At 34.2% G+C, this 16426-nt stretch overlaps 1 protein-coding gene across 1 annotated transcript; it reads right to left on the bottom strand.

The window, feature by feature from the left end:
* Positions 1 to 14514: 14514 nt before the first annotated feature.
* Positions 14515 to 15754, bottom strand: LOC111900647 (ras-related protein RABA5b). The gene is made up of 2 exons (XM_023896528.3): positions 15361 to 15754; positions 14515 to 15015 (listed from the first exon to the last, which is right to left on the bottom strand). Exons 1-2 carry the CDS (start codon positions 15689 to 15691, stop codon positions 14711 to 14713), a joined length of 636 nt encoding a protein of 211 aa, XP_023752296.1. The 5' UTR covers positions 15692 to 15754; the 3' UTR covers positions 14515 to 14710.
* Between the last annotated feature and the right edge of the window lie 672 nt (positions 15755 to 16426).

Here is a 16426-nt window from a genome sequence, read left to right as displayed (position 1 = left end):
AAGAATCCCACCCATAATCAAGATATGTACCACATGTCTTACAAAGGTTAAACACTAAGATAAATGTGCAAATCATAGAGTTTCTTTACACCAACCACGCTACTCATCTCCTATACTTTAAGGGAAATTAATCATAAACAAGGTAAATCTTTTTTATCTTAATGAAGATGTTTCATCCATAGTTTACTCAGATATAAACGATAAGTACTAGAAAACACCACATTCACTTTACAATCACTTTTAGCTAGATCAACATGCATAGTATAAATAATTTCTCATATTCAACATACCCCTTAATACATTTAGTATGAATTTAATTCACACTCAATTTGTTTTTATTTTTGTTTTATTTATTTATTTCTTTTCATTTTCACATAAGCACAAACAACACTTACTCTTATAAAAGAGTATCTTTAAGCATAGTTCTTAATCAATTAAGTTATGTATCCCTAAGAAAAATTACATATAATTCACCTTACTAGTTAATGAAAACTAACTATGACTTTTGCTTCTAGCCTTCTCTTGGTGCAGTAGACCAACCTCCTTGCCAAGTCCTATTCAAATGGCACATTAAGCTCTTAATACATGTCTTATTACATAACTAATTTATTTCAATCACTCACAATGATCATTCATTTTATCATATAAATTTTATGTTCCAACTTTTTGTCTCAAAATCAATTAATATTTACAAATATTTCATCTATAGGTCTTCAATCATTAAGATACAAGCTTAATTTCCATTTTCGTAACAATCACCCATTAAGGTTTAAATTCATCTTCTTTAAATTCAATTTCACCTTGAATTCCCCTAAAATAAGGTTAGAATCATAATTACTACGCTCAATACAACATCATATTATAAATCTAGAACATTTGGAGATAGTACAAGCAATCTCTCCAAGTTTTATTACCAAAACTTGTCCAAGCTAGATAAAGGAGGATATGGTTTACCTTTGATTTAATAGGTAGAGGGTTCTTTTTGTTCTCCTTGTAATCTCTTGGTGGAAAAGCACTAAAATTGGCCTAAAATGTTGTTCTTTGAAGTGGATATCAAATAGGGTATTATGGCTGAACAAGAGCTTCTTATCATAACTTTAATGCAAGGCCAACATTGTTAAATGATCATATAACTCATTACATGACCATGTAATGTTCATATATGCAAAAAAATAGCTTCACACTTCATTAACACACATTTGGTGACTCCCACAAAGTTATACAATCATATAAACTATCGTGTAATCCTCCTAGATGGATTGTTTTTAGCATTCTACTTCCTGTACAGTCATATGAATACTTCATCGTACTTACATGTTGGTGTAAGGTCATTACACGATCGAGTAATGTACTTAGGTACACAATGTGGCAATGAAGTTCACACTATGAACTTTTACAACCTGTAACTTCTTCATACGAAATTGGATTTTTACTAATTTTGTATCGATGGAACCACATTAGAATAAACTACAACTTCCCACTAAATCATTATAACCTTTTAGTTATGATGTAATAAGTCCAAGGGTATACGTGTTGCATTAAACAACACTTCACTATTTCAATACTTTGTTTCACGTTGGTACATATTTATGCAAGATAAATATTATAATACATAATTCAAAATTTTAGGGTCATTAAAACAGATATCGATCTTGATGTGGTTGGTTCATTGATGTTGAAATGGGTTTGGGGAGATATAAACAACACTTACCTTGTCATAATAGACAACGATAACGGTGGTGGATGATTGATGTAGTTCATAAAATAAGTTGTAAAGCCAACATATCTCAAAAACGACATCACTGCATTAACAATATTGTGATACTCTTCCTCAACATTGGACATAAAGATCATGGCATGTCGTTTAGAGGACCATGATAGGAGGTGTTGATCAAGAAACATATATTAGTTGGAGGTAGAACGTTTCATGGTGCGACGACCACCCTAATCAATATATGAATAAGCAACCAACCCCAAGAAGGTGAAACATAAAGCTGAAGACCGTGATCTAATGTACCATAAATATATTGTATGATATGTTTGAGAGCGTAAAATATGGTTTTCATGGATCATATATATATATATATATATATATATATATATATATATATATATGCACATGTTATACACTATATGTAAGAACCTGAAATTTAGAGAAAGAAGACTTTTAGTCAAACATTTACCAAAAGGGCAAAATGTTCAGTTATGAGAAAAATATGAGAATATGAAGTTATGACTTCATGAAAATGGCCAAGATACTTTAAGTTACTTATAAGAGGTTAAATGAGTAAGTTTAAGAGAAATAATGCATAATAAGATACATTTTGGCTAAGAGGATAAAACTAGTATTTTATGCTTTTAGACAACTACGTGACTTAACAGATTAAGACTCGTATTAAGTCAATGAGATATGACTTAACAGAGCTTCAGATTATATTCCCACCTTCATGTAGATATAAATATCATAGAAAATAGTTAATAAATAAAGAATTTATGTGCGTTAGAAGTTGGGAGAAAAGTTGTCCCCAAAGCTGGAATGGAATCAACAATGTGCTTTGCTGATCTCCAAGTACCACGAAGCGGTACATAGATCGTCATGACCTGGTGGCGCAAAGTATATTGTCATTGACCACGATTCAACTGGCTACCACAATGTGTTAAAGGGATCATCGCAGCGTAGTATCGTATGAGAGTTCACAATTTCAAATTCTTGTTACTACTAAATGTGTTAGAGTTCAACCTTACATGCAATATCCATTTTGTGATGTCGAGGCTTCAAAGTCACAGAGACTTTTCCAATGATATTACAAAATGTTCCATTGGATCTTTTGTTACTTAAAAACAATTCCATGGTAACGAAGTCTTAAATTCAAGTTGCACACCTTGAACACCTTCCTTGCATTAAAGTTTCAAACTCACATGCAGATTTTAATAAATAACTCCCATTATGGAAACATTTTCATATTCCTATATGACCATCAATATTGATCAAGAATCATCCCAATCTTAAAACATGTCACTATGGTTCTTCCAACCAATACTATACTTCCAACTGACCACAAACAACCAATCCTTTGGTATAACCTCAGAATGTTCTTAACAGTTGTTCCAAAACTTTAGTTGCATCTAGTTCTTGTCCTTTTCCCTATCAATGCTCCAAGCATTTAGAAAAATCAGAACAATGGAATATTATGGCATATGTAATCAATCCTATATCTGAAGCATATGTGACTTGATTCATAATGTCTTACATAGAGACCTGATATCTATTCAGTCTCTATAACTATAATATTTCCATATATCGAATTTCATATGTTGAACTAATTCAACACGATATTCATATATGTCAAGGACTAAGTTCTTTTAAACCCTTCAATCTAAAATTTTAGATCTGAAACAAAGTATGAGTGCCCTCTCTCTTAAATCCTTTTATAGCGAAACAATTACCAAAATTTGCAATTTGCAAATTTGAAATCTTTGTATCCTACAATTAGTATTGCCAACTTACAACACTTAACATAAAAATTATGCTCCCACTAACTTTGACATGTACCTAGAAATTAACTGGACTTCTAAAAATCAATACTTTTGACTTCCTTACTAAAATGCAGATTTCTAATACGTGATGCTTCGATAAGTCTTCATCTAGACTCCTCATGTAACATCTCAGGTTTTCAGGTATTTTCAAATCCTTCCTTTGGTAATTAAATATGTCATTTTGGTCCTTGAAATTGGTTGGAATTAGTCCTAAGAAGCCCTAGTGGCAAATTGGTAATTCTTGGGAGCTGGAGTTGTATGTTGGGCGTACATGTGGGTACACTAAGCGTACTAGGGTGCGCCCTAGTAAACATGGCATACACATATGTATGCTAAGCGTACGTGTGTCCGGATGAAAACCCTAACTTTTAGGGTTTATGGAGTATTTAAACATCATTATGGATCCCTTACCCCCATCTTTTCATCCTTCAAGTTTTGGAATCATTTTTGGAAAACCCTATCTTCTCTAGTGTGTGTGTGTGTGTGTGAGAGAGAGAGAGAGAGCTAAAAGTGTGTTTCTTGTGTGGTTGAAGAAGAAGAAGTTGCATCAAGGTGATTGGAGAGTGAAGCAAGCTTGTATATCTTGGATTATCACTTCATAAATAAGCTCCAGAAGGTAAAAAGCTTCTACCTTTATGCGTGGATTGTTTAGATCTTCTTTTGGTAGCTTTTTGTTATTCATCTTGTCCCAAAAGTCCCAATATTATGCATGTTTTATTTTGGACGAGTTGGGCTGTCCTTTCAGACCCTAAGATGGGTCCTAAGGCATAAAAATGAGGTCGTTTGAGCTAGTTTGGTCCCTTTGTTCTTTGTAGGAGGTCTTAATGGATTAATACCATGTAGTAAGCCCTTTTTAGACGACCAAAGTCTTAAAGTTTGATACTTTATGGTTCTAGAGTACTTTTGAGTCATGGATTTGAAGTTTGAGCTTAGGTGCTTAATCCATTAAGCACTTATATTGATTTTAAGACTTGCGAGGTTACGCCCCGCGTAAGTTGATGTACGCCCTGCGTATTGAGTCAACCACCCCGATGGTGGTCAATATGAGGTGGAGTACGCCCAACATACCGAAGGGTTATGCCTCGCATACGCTTCGTGTTTGGAATTCGGACTTTGGGCTTCAGGTTTTGGGCTACCTTCTAGGATTGAGTGCTTGGACCCTCTTTGGACTTCTGGGTATGAGTGTTTTGGGCTGATTTGAGAGTTGGACCTTAGGATAAGGCCCAATAAGGAGTTGGGCCCAATTTGGAAAATTGGGCCAAGTGTGTGCCTTGAAGTAATCTGGGCCTTTTGAGTCAAGATTCGGACTTGGGCCTTGGCCTAATTGGGGAAAGGGTAAAATATACATTTACCCTAATTATGGGTCCTTGGTCAAGTATGGTATTCCAATTTTTAATTTGATGTCTATTTTCTGTGATAGTTTGGGATTTTCCGTGAGTCAGTAGTCGGAGGTCTTAGCACAATTTGACATTATGAGATGAGTCTTCCTTACTATACTTTCGGGTCGAAGGTACCAAGGTCGGCCCATTGTTTTAACAACATGATATTATTGATATGCTGAGTATGATATAGATATGCATGCTAGTTTTGATATAGTAGTCTGGTAGATCTGTAGGACTGCCTGTGATATTATCCGTTTATATGTATATGATATCATCTGTTATATGTTGACATACTTTATGGGTTGGTTTGAGGTTGTACTGCTCCGTGCTATAGCCAACAAACCCTGGAGTATGCCAGATACGAGCTAAGGGCCACAGAGGGCATGTCAGTCTCATAATGAGGACTCATGAGCATTCCAGATACGAGCTAAAGGCCGGGAAGGGCATGCCAGACTCGTACTGAGGGCTTAGCGGTATTCATTCCAAGGACTGATCAGGCCGGGAGCAAGCTAGACACAAGTTGTGGGCCGAGGGTAAGCCAGACTTATGTTGTGGGCTTAAGGGTAATCCAGTCTGTTAAGTTGTGGACCCATTACATGTTGTTATTACATTTATGCTATTAGTTATGTATCAGTATTTTAAGGGAACTCACTAAGCTTTGGGCTTATAGTTTTGGATTGTGTTTCAGGTACCTCAGAGGATCGCGGCAAGGCGAGGGCGTGATCGTGCACCTCTTCATGTTTTTGTTTTACGATTTTAGGATTTCTCTAATGTGAAACTTATTTTGAAAACAATTTGTAAACAATGTTGGTTTTGGGTTGTTTAAAAAGTTTAAAATTTCCAAGAATTTTATGAATGTTACACCTCAAGCTTATACACCTTCATTAGATAGCATATATGTGTGTGTGTGTTTAAACCCTTTCAGAACTTATAGCTATAAGTCTTGAACGTTCAAACAATTCCTTGCCATTTCTCACAATTCGAACTATGAAAAGGGATGTCGTAATCATATTGCGAATTTGAGAATGCAATTATCACACCCACTAATCATAATGATATTTACTAGATCTTTAAAATCTACTAGCGAAAGTGTTTATTCATAATCATTTTCTTGAATTAGAGCAAAACCCTTTTGCCACCTAGATTTTATGGTGTATGTGTTCCCATCCACGTGAATCTATCATTTCCCACCTACAATCATAAGGCAAGGTTTATGACAAATTCAAATTCTAATTCTAATTTAGCTTTCATGGACTGAACTTTACTTGATCTTATTTCCTTTCCTTCTGGCAGCACAAGGTCCTATCAGTGCTTCCATGTTGTTTAAGCAACTCACTTCTATTGACTAATGTACTATTACTGACCCACGTGCTCTGCCTTTTGTAGTCAAATGAGAACCATAGAACTCATATGCATTGCCAGCCCAACTGGAAGGTTCACAGAAACAAGAATGTGTCAACTTCATATGATATGCTATCAACCTCAGGTCGTGTGCTAGTGATATCTAAAAGGTTTATTCTTGATTTACTCCTGAAACTCTTCAAGATCATTAAGACTCCCACTAACTTCTTGACATATAAGTTTCTCTCTCAAGGAATATTCGTTGACGAGCAAAACAAATATTCAAAAGTTAGTGTGGATTCCCGACAAGAAAACACTTCATTTAATTGGTCTTAGTTTATCCTTTATTTTAATCAAAAATCATAACTTCCAATTCCAATGTGCTAGAGTAAGAAAACATTATTACTCCACATTTCATGAGGTGTTATAAACCTACTTAGTAAGCTTCAAGATACGATTAAGTATTTAGAGTATGACTCTCAAACTTAATTGGAAATGAAGTATGACTCATCTCTCGATTTAACCATTTCGACAATATCTGATTCCTCTTCTTAGTCATACAATTGCACAAATATGTTCTTTGAGGATCAATTAATATATAGTTCCACAATCATTAAGATGATCATAAAATATGATACTAAAATACTCTCCTTTCCTTTCAAATTGGAGAAACTTTTATCTGTCTGCTTGATTGATTCTTTTTATTCATTCTGCTACCATTTGAAACTTTTCAAAATATCGGAATTGTGCTTAATCTTATAAACACAACCATATTTACTGAAAGCATTAGTAAATCATGACGAATAAATTTATCATCCTTTGTGGTGGATCTTAATAGTCCACGTCAATATGTACTAGATCGATTAGTCCTTCACTTCGACTCACATAAGCATGTGATCAATGAACGAGTCATAATCTTCCAATGATCAAGATTCTCACATCACACAATTCAAATTGTATGAGTCCAAGTTTCAATCCAATTGAAACTTGGGTGATGAGAATTTCTTATCACTTGGTTAATTATGACTTCACCACAAATGAAACAACTAGAATCAAATCCAATTAATATTGCTAACAATAGAAATGTAACCAGCACTTTCATAAATGTCATTGTAAGGGAAAATATAAAGTAAACGAACTAGATAAAAAAAATCACTTTTATTAATAATAAACGAAAAATTGGAACCTGTACTTACAATGAAAAATGAAAAACAATGTTTCTAGACATTTCCTAAGCAATCTATCATAACTCCTCGGTAGCTCCAAAAATCTGATCATCGAACCATACGACAAAAATTCATCTCTCACGATTAGATTCAACTTACTCTTCTTAAGTTTCTGTCTTTCTCTTAGATCCTACAAAAAACATCAAAATATGATTATCACATCATGTATTAAGAATCTACGAATTAGAACTTTATAAACTAATGGAGTTAGATAATGGATGTACCTGAAGTAGAGTCATATGACTTGACTTTACCATTTCTAAGATCTTTCAGGTAGTTAGGGAAACTTCACAACCAATGCCCTTCCAATTGGCAATAGAAACATATGGAACTTTTGGGATTAGTGCATGGAACTATCTCAGAACTAGCCTTTCTCTTTATCATATGGTCAAATGGTTTGGCCTTGGCCGAACCCATTCCATTGGGAAGAGAAACCTTTTCTGGACTACCATTGTTGCTATTGTCAATGTCCATGGAAATTTGGGAGACAGATCCTTCAAAAACTTTTGCTTGACTTATGCTCTTAAGCATTTCTGCTTCAGCAACAATTAACATATGTGTCAGATCAATTAGGGTCACGTCATGATCCCTCATATAGTAGTATTTAATGAACTAATTATTTGAATCAGGAAGCGAAAGTAGAACCAAGTCAATGGCTAGATCCCTTGGGAAAACGACACCCAACATACCCAATCTATCAATGTACGATTTCAATTTCAAAACATACGCATACATAGGCTTTCCATATTGATGTTTACATACCAACAGGGCTTGAGTGACTTTGTATTTTTCAGCTTGAAGAAAACATGACTTATGGAGATTCATTGGAGGTGGAAGAGGAAAATTTGAATAAGCATGACCTCTATTTCCACCATTGCTCGAAAAAGGGAACATTCTTTCACCTTGATCAGAATGTGGAAGATCGTCTTTAGAAGGAAGAAAACCATTTCCCAAAAATCGAGGAAGACCATTATTGTCTGAACATGACATCTATAATAGGAGAAAAAGAGAATTCAAGTTAGTTGATTTTAATCCTTAATTATTAACACATCAATTTATTATGGCTGGGATCCATATTTTCAATTAGAACTTTGAGAGGGATGTCGTAATCAAAGTCAAATCTATTTTAGGTAGGTAAAACTTTTACCAATTTCAATATCATGGAACTCCTAGATCCTTCGAGATTCATTGAATTATTCAATGGTATGTTTAATCTCGATTATGCTCTCACTTTTGTGACTGGGATGTCGAGGATCACAAAGGAGATGTGAATAACCATGCAAATTAGCTTGGTACTCTCAATGTCATTTATCATCTACTTTTAATGTGTCGGTCAACCACACGCGCTCCATTAATCAACGATAATTTTCGAGATACCCATTACCATCTTTTATTAGTCCCACATTAGTGTGTCAGTTAGCCACACGCGCTCCACTAACGATTTATAAAGTGTAATGTGCAAATTCATGGATTAGCATACAAATTCACATTTTCCTAAAGTAACTAAGAGTGAGATTTAAAATAGTTTAGTTACTTCATATCATTATACTTTTAATGAGATTAACGACCCCCACCAATCAAGGGAGTAGTGGGTAAGAGTGGATACCCAATGACAATCATTTTATAGGCCGCTTCCTTAAACTCCCTTTATAGATCCGCTTCGTAAATGAGGCGTACTAGCGGTTAGACTGAATTTTCTTATACATATAATATATATTAAACTTTTAATTATATATATATATATATATATATATATATATATATATATAGTATAAGGTGAATTTTAAAACATTTAAAAACTGCAACGTTTAATCTTTTAATAAATTAAAATTTTAATTTAATTAAAATTCAAACCATTTTATGGATTTATTAATTGTCCTTTTATTAATTACTTAATTAAATTAATCACAAGATCCTAAGGATGTATTTTAAACTTTTCAAATTACCAATTATTATTTGACATTAATTATTTAATTCAATTAATATCTTGATTTATCTATACACTTAAAATAATCATATTAACAAAAAAAAATTAATTAAGTCAAATATTTATCTCCTAACTTTTAGGCTTTTAATTTATCATATAGATACACCAAAATTGGATTTGGATGATAAGTATAGCAAGTAATTATCATATAAAAGCAGATTAGGCAGTTAAGGCACAAAATTTCGGATCTGACAGCACAACACGCCGTGTTTCATGAGCACCACGTCGTTTTGGGTGCCAAGACGTCGTGTTCAAAGAACACCACGACGTGTTTAATGAACAGAATGACGATTATGTTCACTTCTCCTTGTTCAAGTTAACCATTATATCAATTCAATAGAAAACTGAACCTACGCTCTGATACCGCTGATGGGTTTTGTGACATCCCCAAATTCACGGTCATTTTAAAAAATTTATTTATGCTTATTTAAAAATCAAAGTGTCCATTTTAAAGAATAATATTGCGGAATTTGTTCCCAAAAAACATGATAAAGATATTATCAAAGCATTTCCGAAGAAATGTATTTTGTTTATATTAAAACATTGGGATGCCATCGTCAATACATAAACAGACCTTACATTCATTTACACTATACATCTCCTTTAATCTTTCAGTGTAATGTAGCTTCGTATCGACATCTGTGATACAAATAAACTGAGTGGGCCAGGTTGGGAAACCTGGTGAGTATATAGGGATTTCAATCCCACAATGTTATATCATATATATATATATATATATATATATATATATATATATATATATATTAGAACTCACAATATATATAATGTCACCTCATATAAGCAAATTTACCCCACCCCGTCGATCCTCACAGTGACACGATCCATACTCTCAGATCTAAAATTAACAAATTTACCTAATCCATACTCCCGGATCAGGTATGTTTAATCTATGCTCTCGGGTAAATGATAAATGACTATGCCCACTCCATACTCTCAATTGACTATGTCTAATCCATGCTCTCATATTAATGACAAATTATTATGCCCTCTGCATAACCTCGGACTGAGACGAATGACTGTGTCTAATCCATGCTCTCGGATTAATGACAAATTTTAAAGTTTTTCCCTCCGTGTATATCTCAATCGTACTCGTAAGAAGATACTACCCAATATTCCTTTTAATTAATTTAGGTTTACTCTGTTTCCGAAATCATCATATATCGTCAAATATGCTCTTAACACGTATTTCATGCAATATCAAATATTTCACACATAAAAATATGTTTACACTTTAATTAATACTTGTATTAAAATCATGTTCATGAAAGGGACTATTCACTCACTTGTTAAAGTGATGACTTGAAATTCGGACAAAGGTTCGCTTCTAACAATCGTCTTTTCCTTAAACAAAACCTAGCTTTATTATTGCTAAGTTTTAGTCTAATATTTATTGCGACTAATTAACTCAAGGTATACGAGCGATATTGTTTTATAAGTGTTAAACAATACTTTTCAACTACTATGTACAGACAGAGGCCCAACATGAACACCAGAGAGAGGACCATTTTGGCATTTAAGCTGTTTTGAAATCCAACAACCTTATGCGGCCCTTCAAACCAAATTCTCTGTACTGCGAATAGCTAAAAGGTAATATAATAACACTTCGTATAATTTATATTTTATTATACTTAGCTCATATATTGCTTATAGGTTCATAATAACGATAATGAACTTAAACATAAGTTATACTTAAATTAGGGTAAGCATAACTCACTTACAAGAGGGTTTAGCGAAGAATCGGGCTCCTGCCCTAGTTTGGAGTCATCACTTTAACAAGTGAGTACATAGTTACTTTCATCTTACACATAGATATGAAGTATTTAGTATAAATTATGTGCTATGTGTGCATATTATTTGTGTTCTTAATATCTATGCTGGATGAACAAAATATACATGTTTTATTTGATTTAAAATGTACATGTATTTTATACCTATAATTATGATGGGTAAATGGGTAAATGATATAGATAATGAAATAAATGATGAAAGGCCTCGATGTTTAAGTTGACTTAGTTATCTAGCGGAGTATAGATGACAACCACTGACTATTATATATAGTCTAGTGGAACGTTGGCAGGCTCGGAACCTGTAGGTGTTTGTGAACGATGTGTTCATCGGTGTACTCCATCCCCCTCATGGTTGCCTTACTGACATATATTGCTGACGAATCCCCAAAGCAGTATTGTCTTCCCGATGATGATCCTTAGGCTAGGTTCCTTAATTTAGATGCTTCAGGAACATGAAGTGAGGATAACGGGAACATGTAATCAGGTTGATTGATTTAATGAAAATTAATAAACTTAATTATTGTGGGTTGAAAACCTTAGTGGTCACCAGACTCCCAAGTCTGACCCACTCAGTTTCTTGTATTACATGTAGTGGCAATAGAACATATGAGTGATGATCTGATGAGAGATCAATGGATTATAGGCCATTAGGACAATAGATGTTGTAAGGCATGTACTATTTCTGTTTATGCTTATGTACTGTATTGACAATGACATCCCAACATTTTTAATATAATGAAAAAACACATTCAGAAATGCTTTGATAAATTACTTATCATATTTTCGGGAACAAATTCCGCAACATATTTCTTCAAAAGGATCATTCACTCTTTCTCTATAAACACGATGGCATCTTCAATGTTATTCTCATTTATGTTGACGATGTGATTATGGTGGGTAATAATGCCAACAAAATTCACTATTTCTCTATAAAATATGATCATTCACTCTTTCTCTATAAATACGATGACATCTTCATTGTTATTCTCATTTATGTTGACGATGTGATTATTGTGGGTAATAATGCCAACAAAATTCAAGAAATGAAGACGTGTCTACATGCTAAGTTTAGCATCATCTTGGAGTTCTAAAGTATTTTATTGGAATTTAGGTGGTAAATACTTCCGATGGTTTGGTTCTCAATCATAGAAATTTCACTATTGACATTTTTAAGGACAATGGTATGATGGGAGCTCGTTCTAGTTCGTTTCCAATTAAAAAAATCTTTAAATTGATCAAGATGAAAGCCAACCAAACGTTGATGTGAATCAATATCAACGAATGATTGGTAGACTTCTTTATTTGCAAGCCACTAGACCAGACATAGCCTACTCGGTTAATGTTCTTAGCCAATTCATTGCTAATATTAGACAACATCATCTTGACGCTCTTATGTGGGTTCTTCGTTTTCTCAAGGCTACCCTGGTCAAGGAATTCTCTTACCACGTTCAAGTGGTAATAACCTTTTGGATTACTCTGGCTCAGATTGGCTTGGATATCCCATGACAAGGCATTCTCAGACACATTATCTTCTTCTTTTGGGAGGAGCTCCGATCTCATGGAAAACTAAAAAGCAATTTGTTGTCTCTCGATCTTTTGTTGAAGTTGAATATCGCGTCATGGCCACTACTATAAGTGAAATCATTTGGATGCGTTGGTTATTGAAGGAGTTAGGTGTTGAACAACATGTTTCTACAACTCTTTTTTGTGACAATCAAGTTTCCCGTCACATTGCTAATAACCTTATTTTCCATGAGCGCACCAAACATGTGAAGGTAGATTGTTATTTTGTCCGACAGAGAGTTGAATCAAAGAAAGTCCAGCCTATACACGTTGATACCATGTTACAGCTTGTTGATTTGTTCATGAAAGGTTTAGGTGCTCAACATATGCGTTTTCTTCTAGACAAGTTGGGCATTTGTGACATTCATGCTCCACTTGAGGGGGAGTATTAAATTTGATTTGAATATTTTGTTTGTTATTATCTCCTATTTCCTGGCTAGTCATATTTTTTTTCCTTTTATAGTAATATATTTATAAGGATTATTGAGATCTTTGAAGAATCAATGAGAACGTATCAAATTTATGACATTGTCACAATTAAAATTGGATAACCTATAACTTAGCAGTTGACACTCTACTTGCAATATTGACACCTTTTAGTTCAATATACGACAATATATACTATAGTAAATACGAATCAACAATCCAACGTGCACGAACGAGATTGTTGATGCAATCAAGATTATATGTTGCAAGTGACGTCCATCATAGTGGGGTTGATGCATCAGGTTTTATATCCATGTGGAGTGTGAGGTTGAAAGTTCGATTCCTTTAAACTACCTCTTGTAGTGCCAAATGTGGAGATTTTTCTCTGGAAATCCCTATGAATGCTAGGTTTGTCCTATAAAGAAGCTCAAACCTGGGGTGCTCGTTGAAGTATTGCGAGTAGACTTTCAGTTAATTTGTTTGCCGTTACCAAAAAAATCAAGATTATATGTTGATGTATTATCGTAAGTCATAAAATATAATTCAGATGTACTAAAGCAGCCCCTTGCATTTAAATACAAATACCAAAATCCCCCCTTTACACATTTTCTATGCCAAACAACCATGGTTTTCGATTATTTTTTATTCTAAACTCCAAACCAGTTCGAAAGCAAATATTCAATAACCAGTTCCATACCCGATTTAACCGGTATCGTAACGGAACTTGTTCCCTTATATCTTGGTTCGGTCTTCAGTTCTAGGAAAAGTTCAGTTTCGGTTTTATGTTATTCTGGTTCTTGAAACAAACACACCCCTAACTGTAGTAACAACCATAGATGGGGGAGAGGTGGAGAGGTTTTGGCTGTGGGTGTTTGTAGGTGATGATTAGAGATAGGAATGGATGGTCTAGGGTGTTGAAGAAATCATAGGAATGACGTTACAACAATATTTTACAATAATTAATAAACGCCAACACAAACTTCATAACGATCTTAATTGATATAATAACAAGTTTTTTATTCAACTTTATCAACCGACAAAAGTTATAACTCCAATAAAGGGAGTTATGTTACTTTTGTACAACTCCATTAAAGGTTGATGGTTCAAAACAAATGCAAATGTATCGGCCCCCTATGTATGTCCTGTTACTCTCCACGTGGTATGTGCCATTGGCATTAAATATACCGATTTCAACCAATTTATTATCGTGGGTAATATGAATGCGCGCCCATGAAGTCTTCGAATTTATGTAACATAGTTGACTCATTTTATCATCTGTAAAAGTTATACAATTGATATTGCGCTTAAAGAAATATTGGACTCCCACTAATTAAATTCAAAACATAAAATTCCAAAAGTAACTACCAACAAAAAGTCGAAAATCTTCCCACAATCATGTTTGGACAAGAGTAGTAATGAGATGGATGACACCAGAAAAGGTCATTTGGAACAACAATAGCTTTGCTTTGTGTTAGCATCTTTAACTAGGCTTACACGATTGAGAGACACTTCAGATTTGTAGGAATCGGAGTTAAGGACCTTTCTTCTAACATTATCATAAATGGCACGAATCACGATCTCAAAAGCTGTTGTAACATTAGTGGAATCAAGTGCGGATGTCTCTATGAAGAAAAGCCCTTCCTCTTCTGCAAGATTTTTGCCTTCTTCAATGCTCACGTCCCTGATATTCTCCAAATCGCTTTTGTTCCCTACCAGCATCGTTGCCATTGATGTATCACAGTGAGCTGCAAACGTTAAATGTAATCTAATCAAACCCAAATTCATAACATTCAAACAAAGTTTAATTGGTTTCTCTAGATCCAAAACGTAAGCTCGATGTGAAATTGCAACATCTTCCGATTCAAAGGACTTGTTACGAAATACGAAATCAATTTCTTTTCAATTTCTTATCGTGAATAGCAAGTCAAATTGTTTTCAACGAATGGAAGGAGTAACATAATATCTTCGAGATCTAATCCTTTTGCAACCAAATGACAAATCCAGTAATAATCCAATAAAAACGATAGAATGAGAGAAAATTGAACAAGGAGTGAATTGAAATCGAAAAAGAAAAAAGGGGGAAAACTTACTGTTGAGTTCACCGAGCCAGCGCTTAATACTTTCAAAGGTAGTACGGCGACTAATGTCATAAACAATGAGTGCACCGACGGCGCCGCGGTAATAGGCGGAGGTGACGGCACGGAAGCGCTCTTGACCGGCGGTGTCCCATACTTGAGCTTTAACCTCCTTGCCATCGATATCTACGACCTGAGTTTGAAACTCGACACCAATGGTGGCCTTTGAGTGCAAATCAAACTCATCTCTAGCGAAACGCGACAGCAGGTTTGATTTTCCGACAGCGGAATCACCAATCACGACTATCTTGAAAAGGTACTCCTCTCCGCCTTCTCCTTCCTCCATTTCTAGAAAGAGAAAGTTGTGATAATGGTGTCCTCGAGACGTGAGACTTTTTAAAGGAATACAAATCCTACTCGTTGAAAAATTAGAATCAAATGATTAATTATAGAATGAGATGATATTTTGATTAGAAAATCATATAAAAACTCTTAAGTTTTTATATTATCTTATTGGTTTTTATTTTTTATTTGGTTTTCTGTGTATATTTTTTATTATTTTCCGTTTTTTCAAAAATTTTTGTTAAAAATCAAACTCATATAAAAAAGTTTACGAAAAGTTTACCGTTTCTTTTTAATTTTTTTCCTCTCAATTTTACATTATAGTTTTGATGCAAATTACTCTTTAAGGATGTTTTATATGTGTATTTTAGAACTCATGATATTTAATAATTGATGAGTAGATAATAACTGTAACATATTTAGATATGAATTTATATTTTAAGTTTAATAGTTTGATTATTTGACAAATAAATACTCAAATAATCATCCTAAAAACGAATTATGAGCACTTTGGTGATCATGCCACCATCTGCCACACCCTTCTTTATTTACCGTCTCAACATCATATAAAGGATGATCAGTAGCATTGTCAGCATGAAAAAAGAGTGAAGAAGGTGAAATCGAAAAGGAGGGATGAAGTTGCGTTGTTAATTATGACTATGCTCACCCGCTCCTTGCCATGTCACCATGTCGTGAAGGAGGGGTAGTGTTCTCTCCCGAGAAGTGCTTTACATCAACA

The sequence above is a fragment of the Lactuca sativa genome, chromosome 5 (assembly GCF_002870075.4).
Source record: "Lactuca sativa cultivar Salinas chromosome 5, Lsat_Salinas_v11, whole genome shotgun sequence".
NCBI lineage: Eukaryota > Viridiplantae > Streptophyta > Magnoliopsida > Asterales > Asteraceae > Lactuca > Lactuca sativa.
The sequence above is the reverse complement of the archived record's forward strand: the minus strand, read 5'-3'. Positions and strand labels throughout refer to the sequence as shown.

Bases quoted from the DNA above. Each gene is read 5' to 3' on its own strand.
- LOC111900647 (XM_023896528.3), bottom strand. From the start codon at position 15,691: ATGGAGGAAGGAGAAGGCGGAGAGGAGTACCTTTTCAAGATAGTCGTG. The intron at 15,016-15,360 runs GTAAGTTTTCCC...TAACGTTTGCAG, and splicing joins CTGGCTCGGTGAACTCAACA to CTCACTGTGATACATCAATG.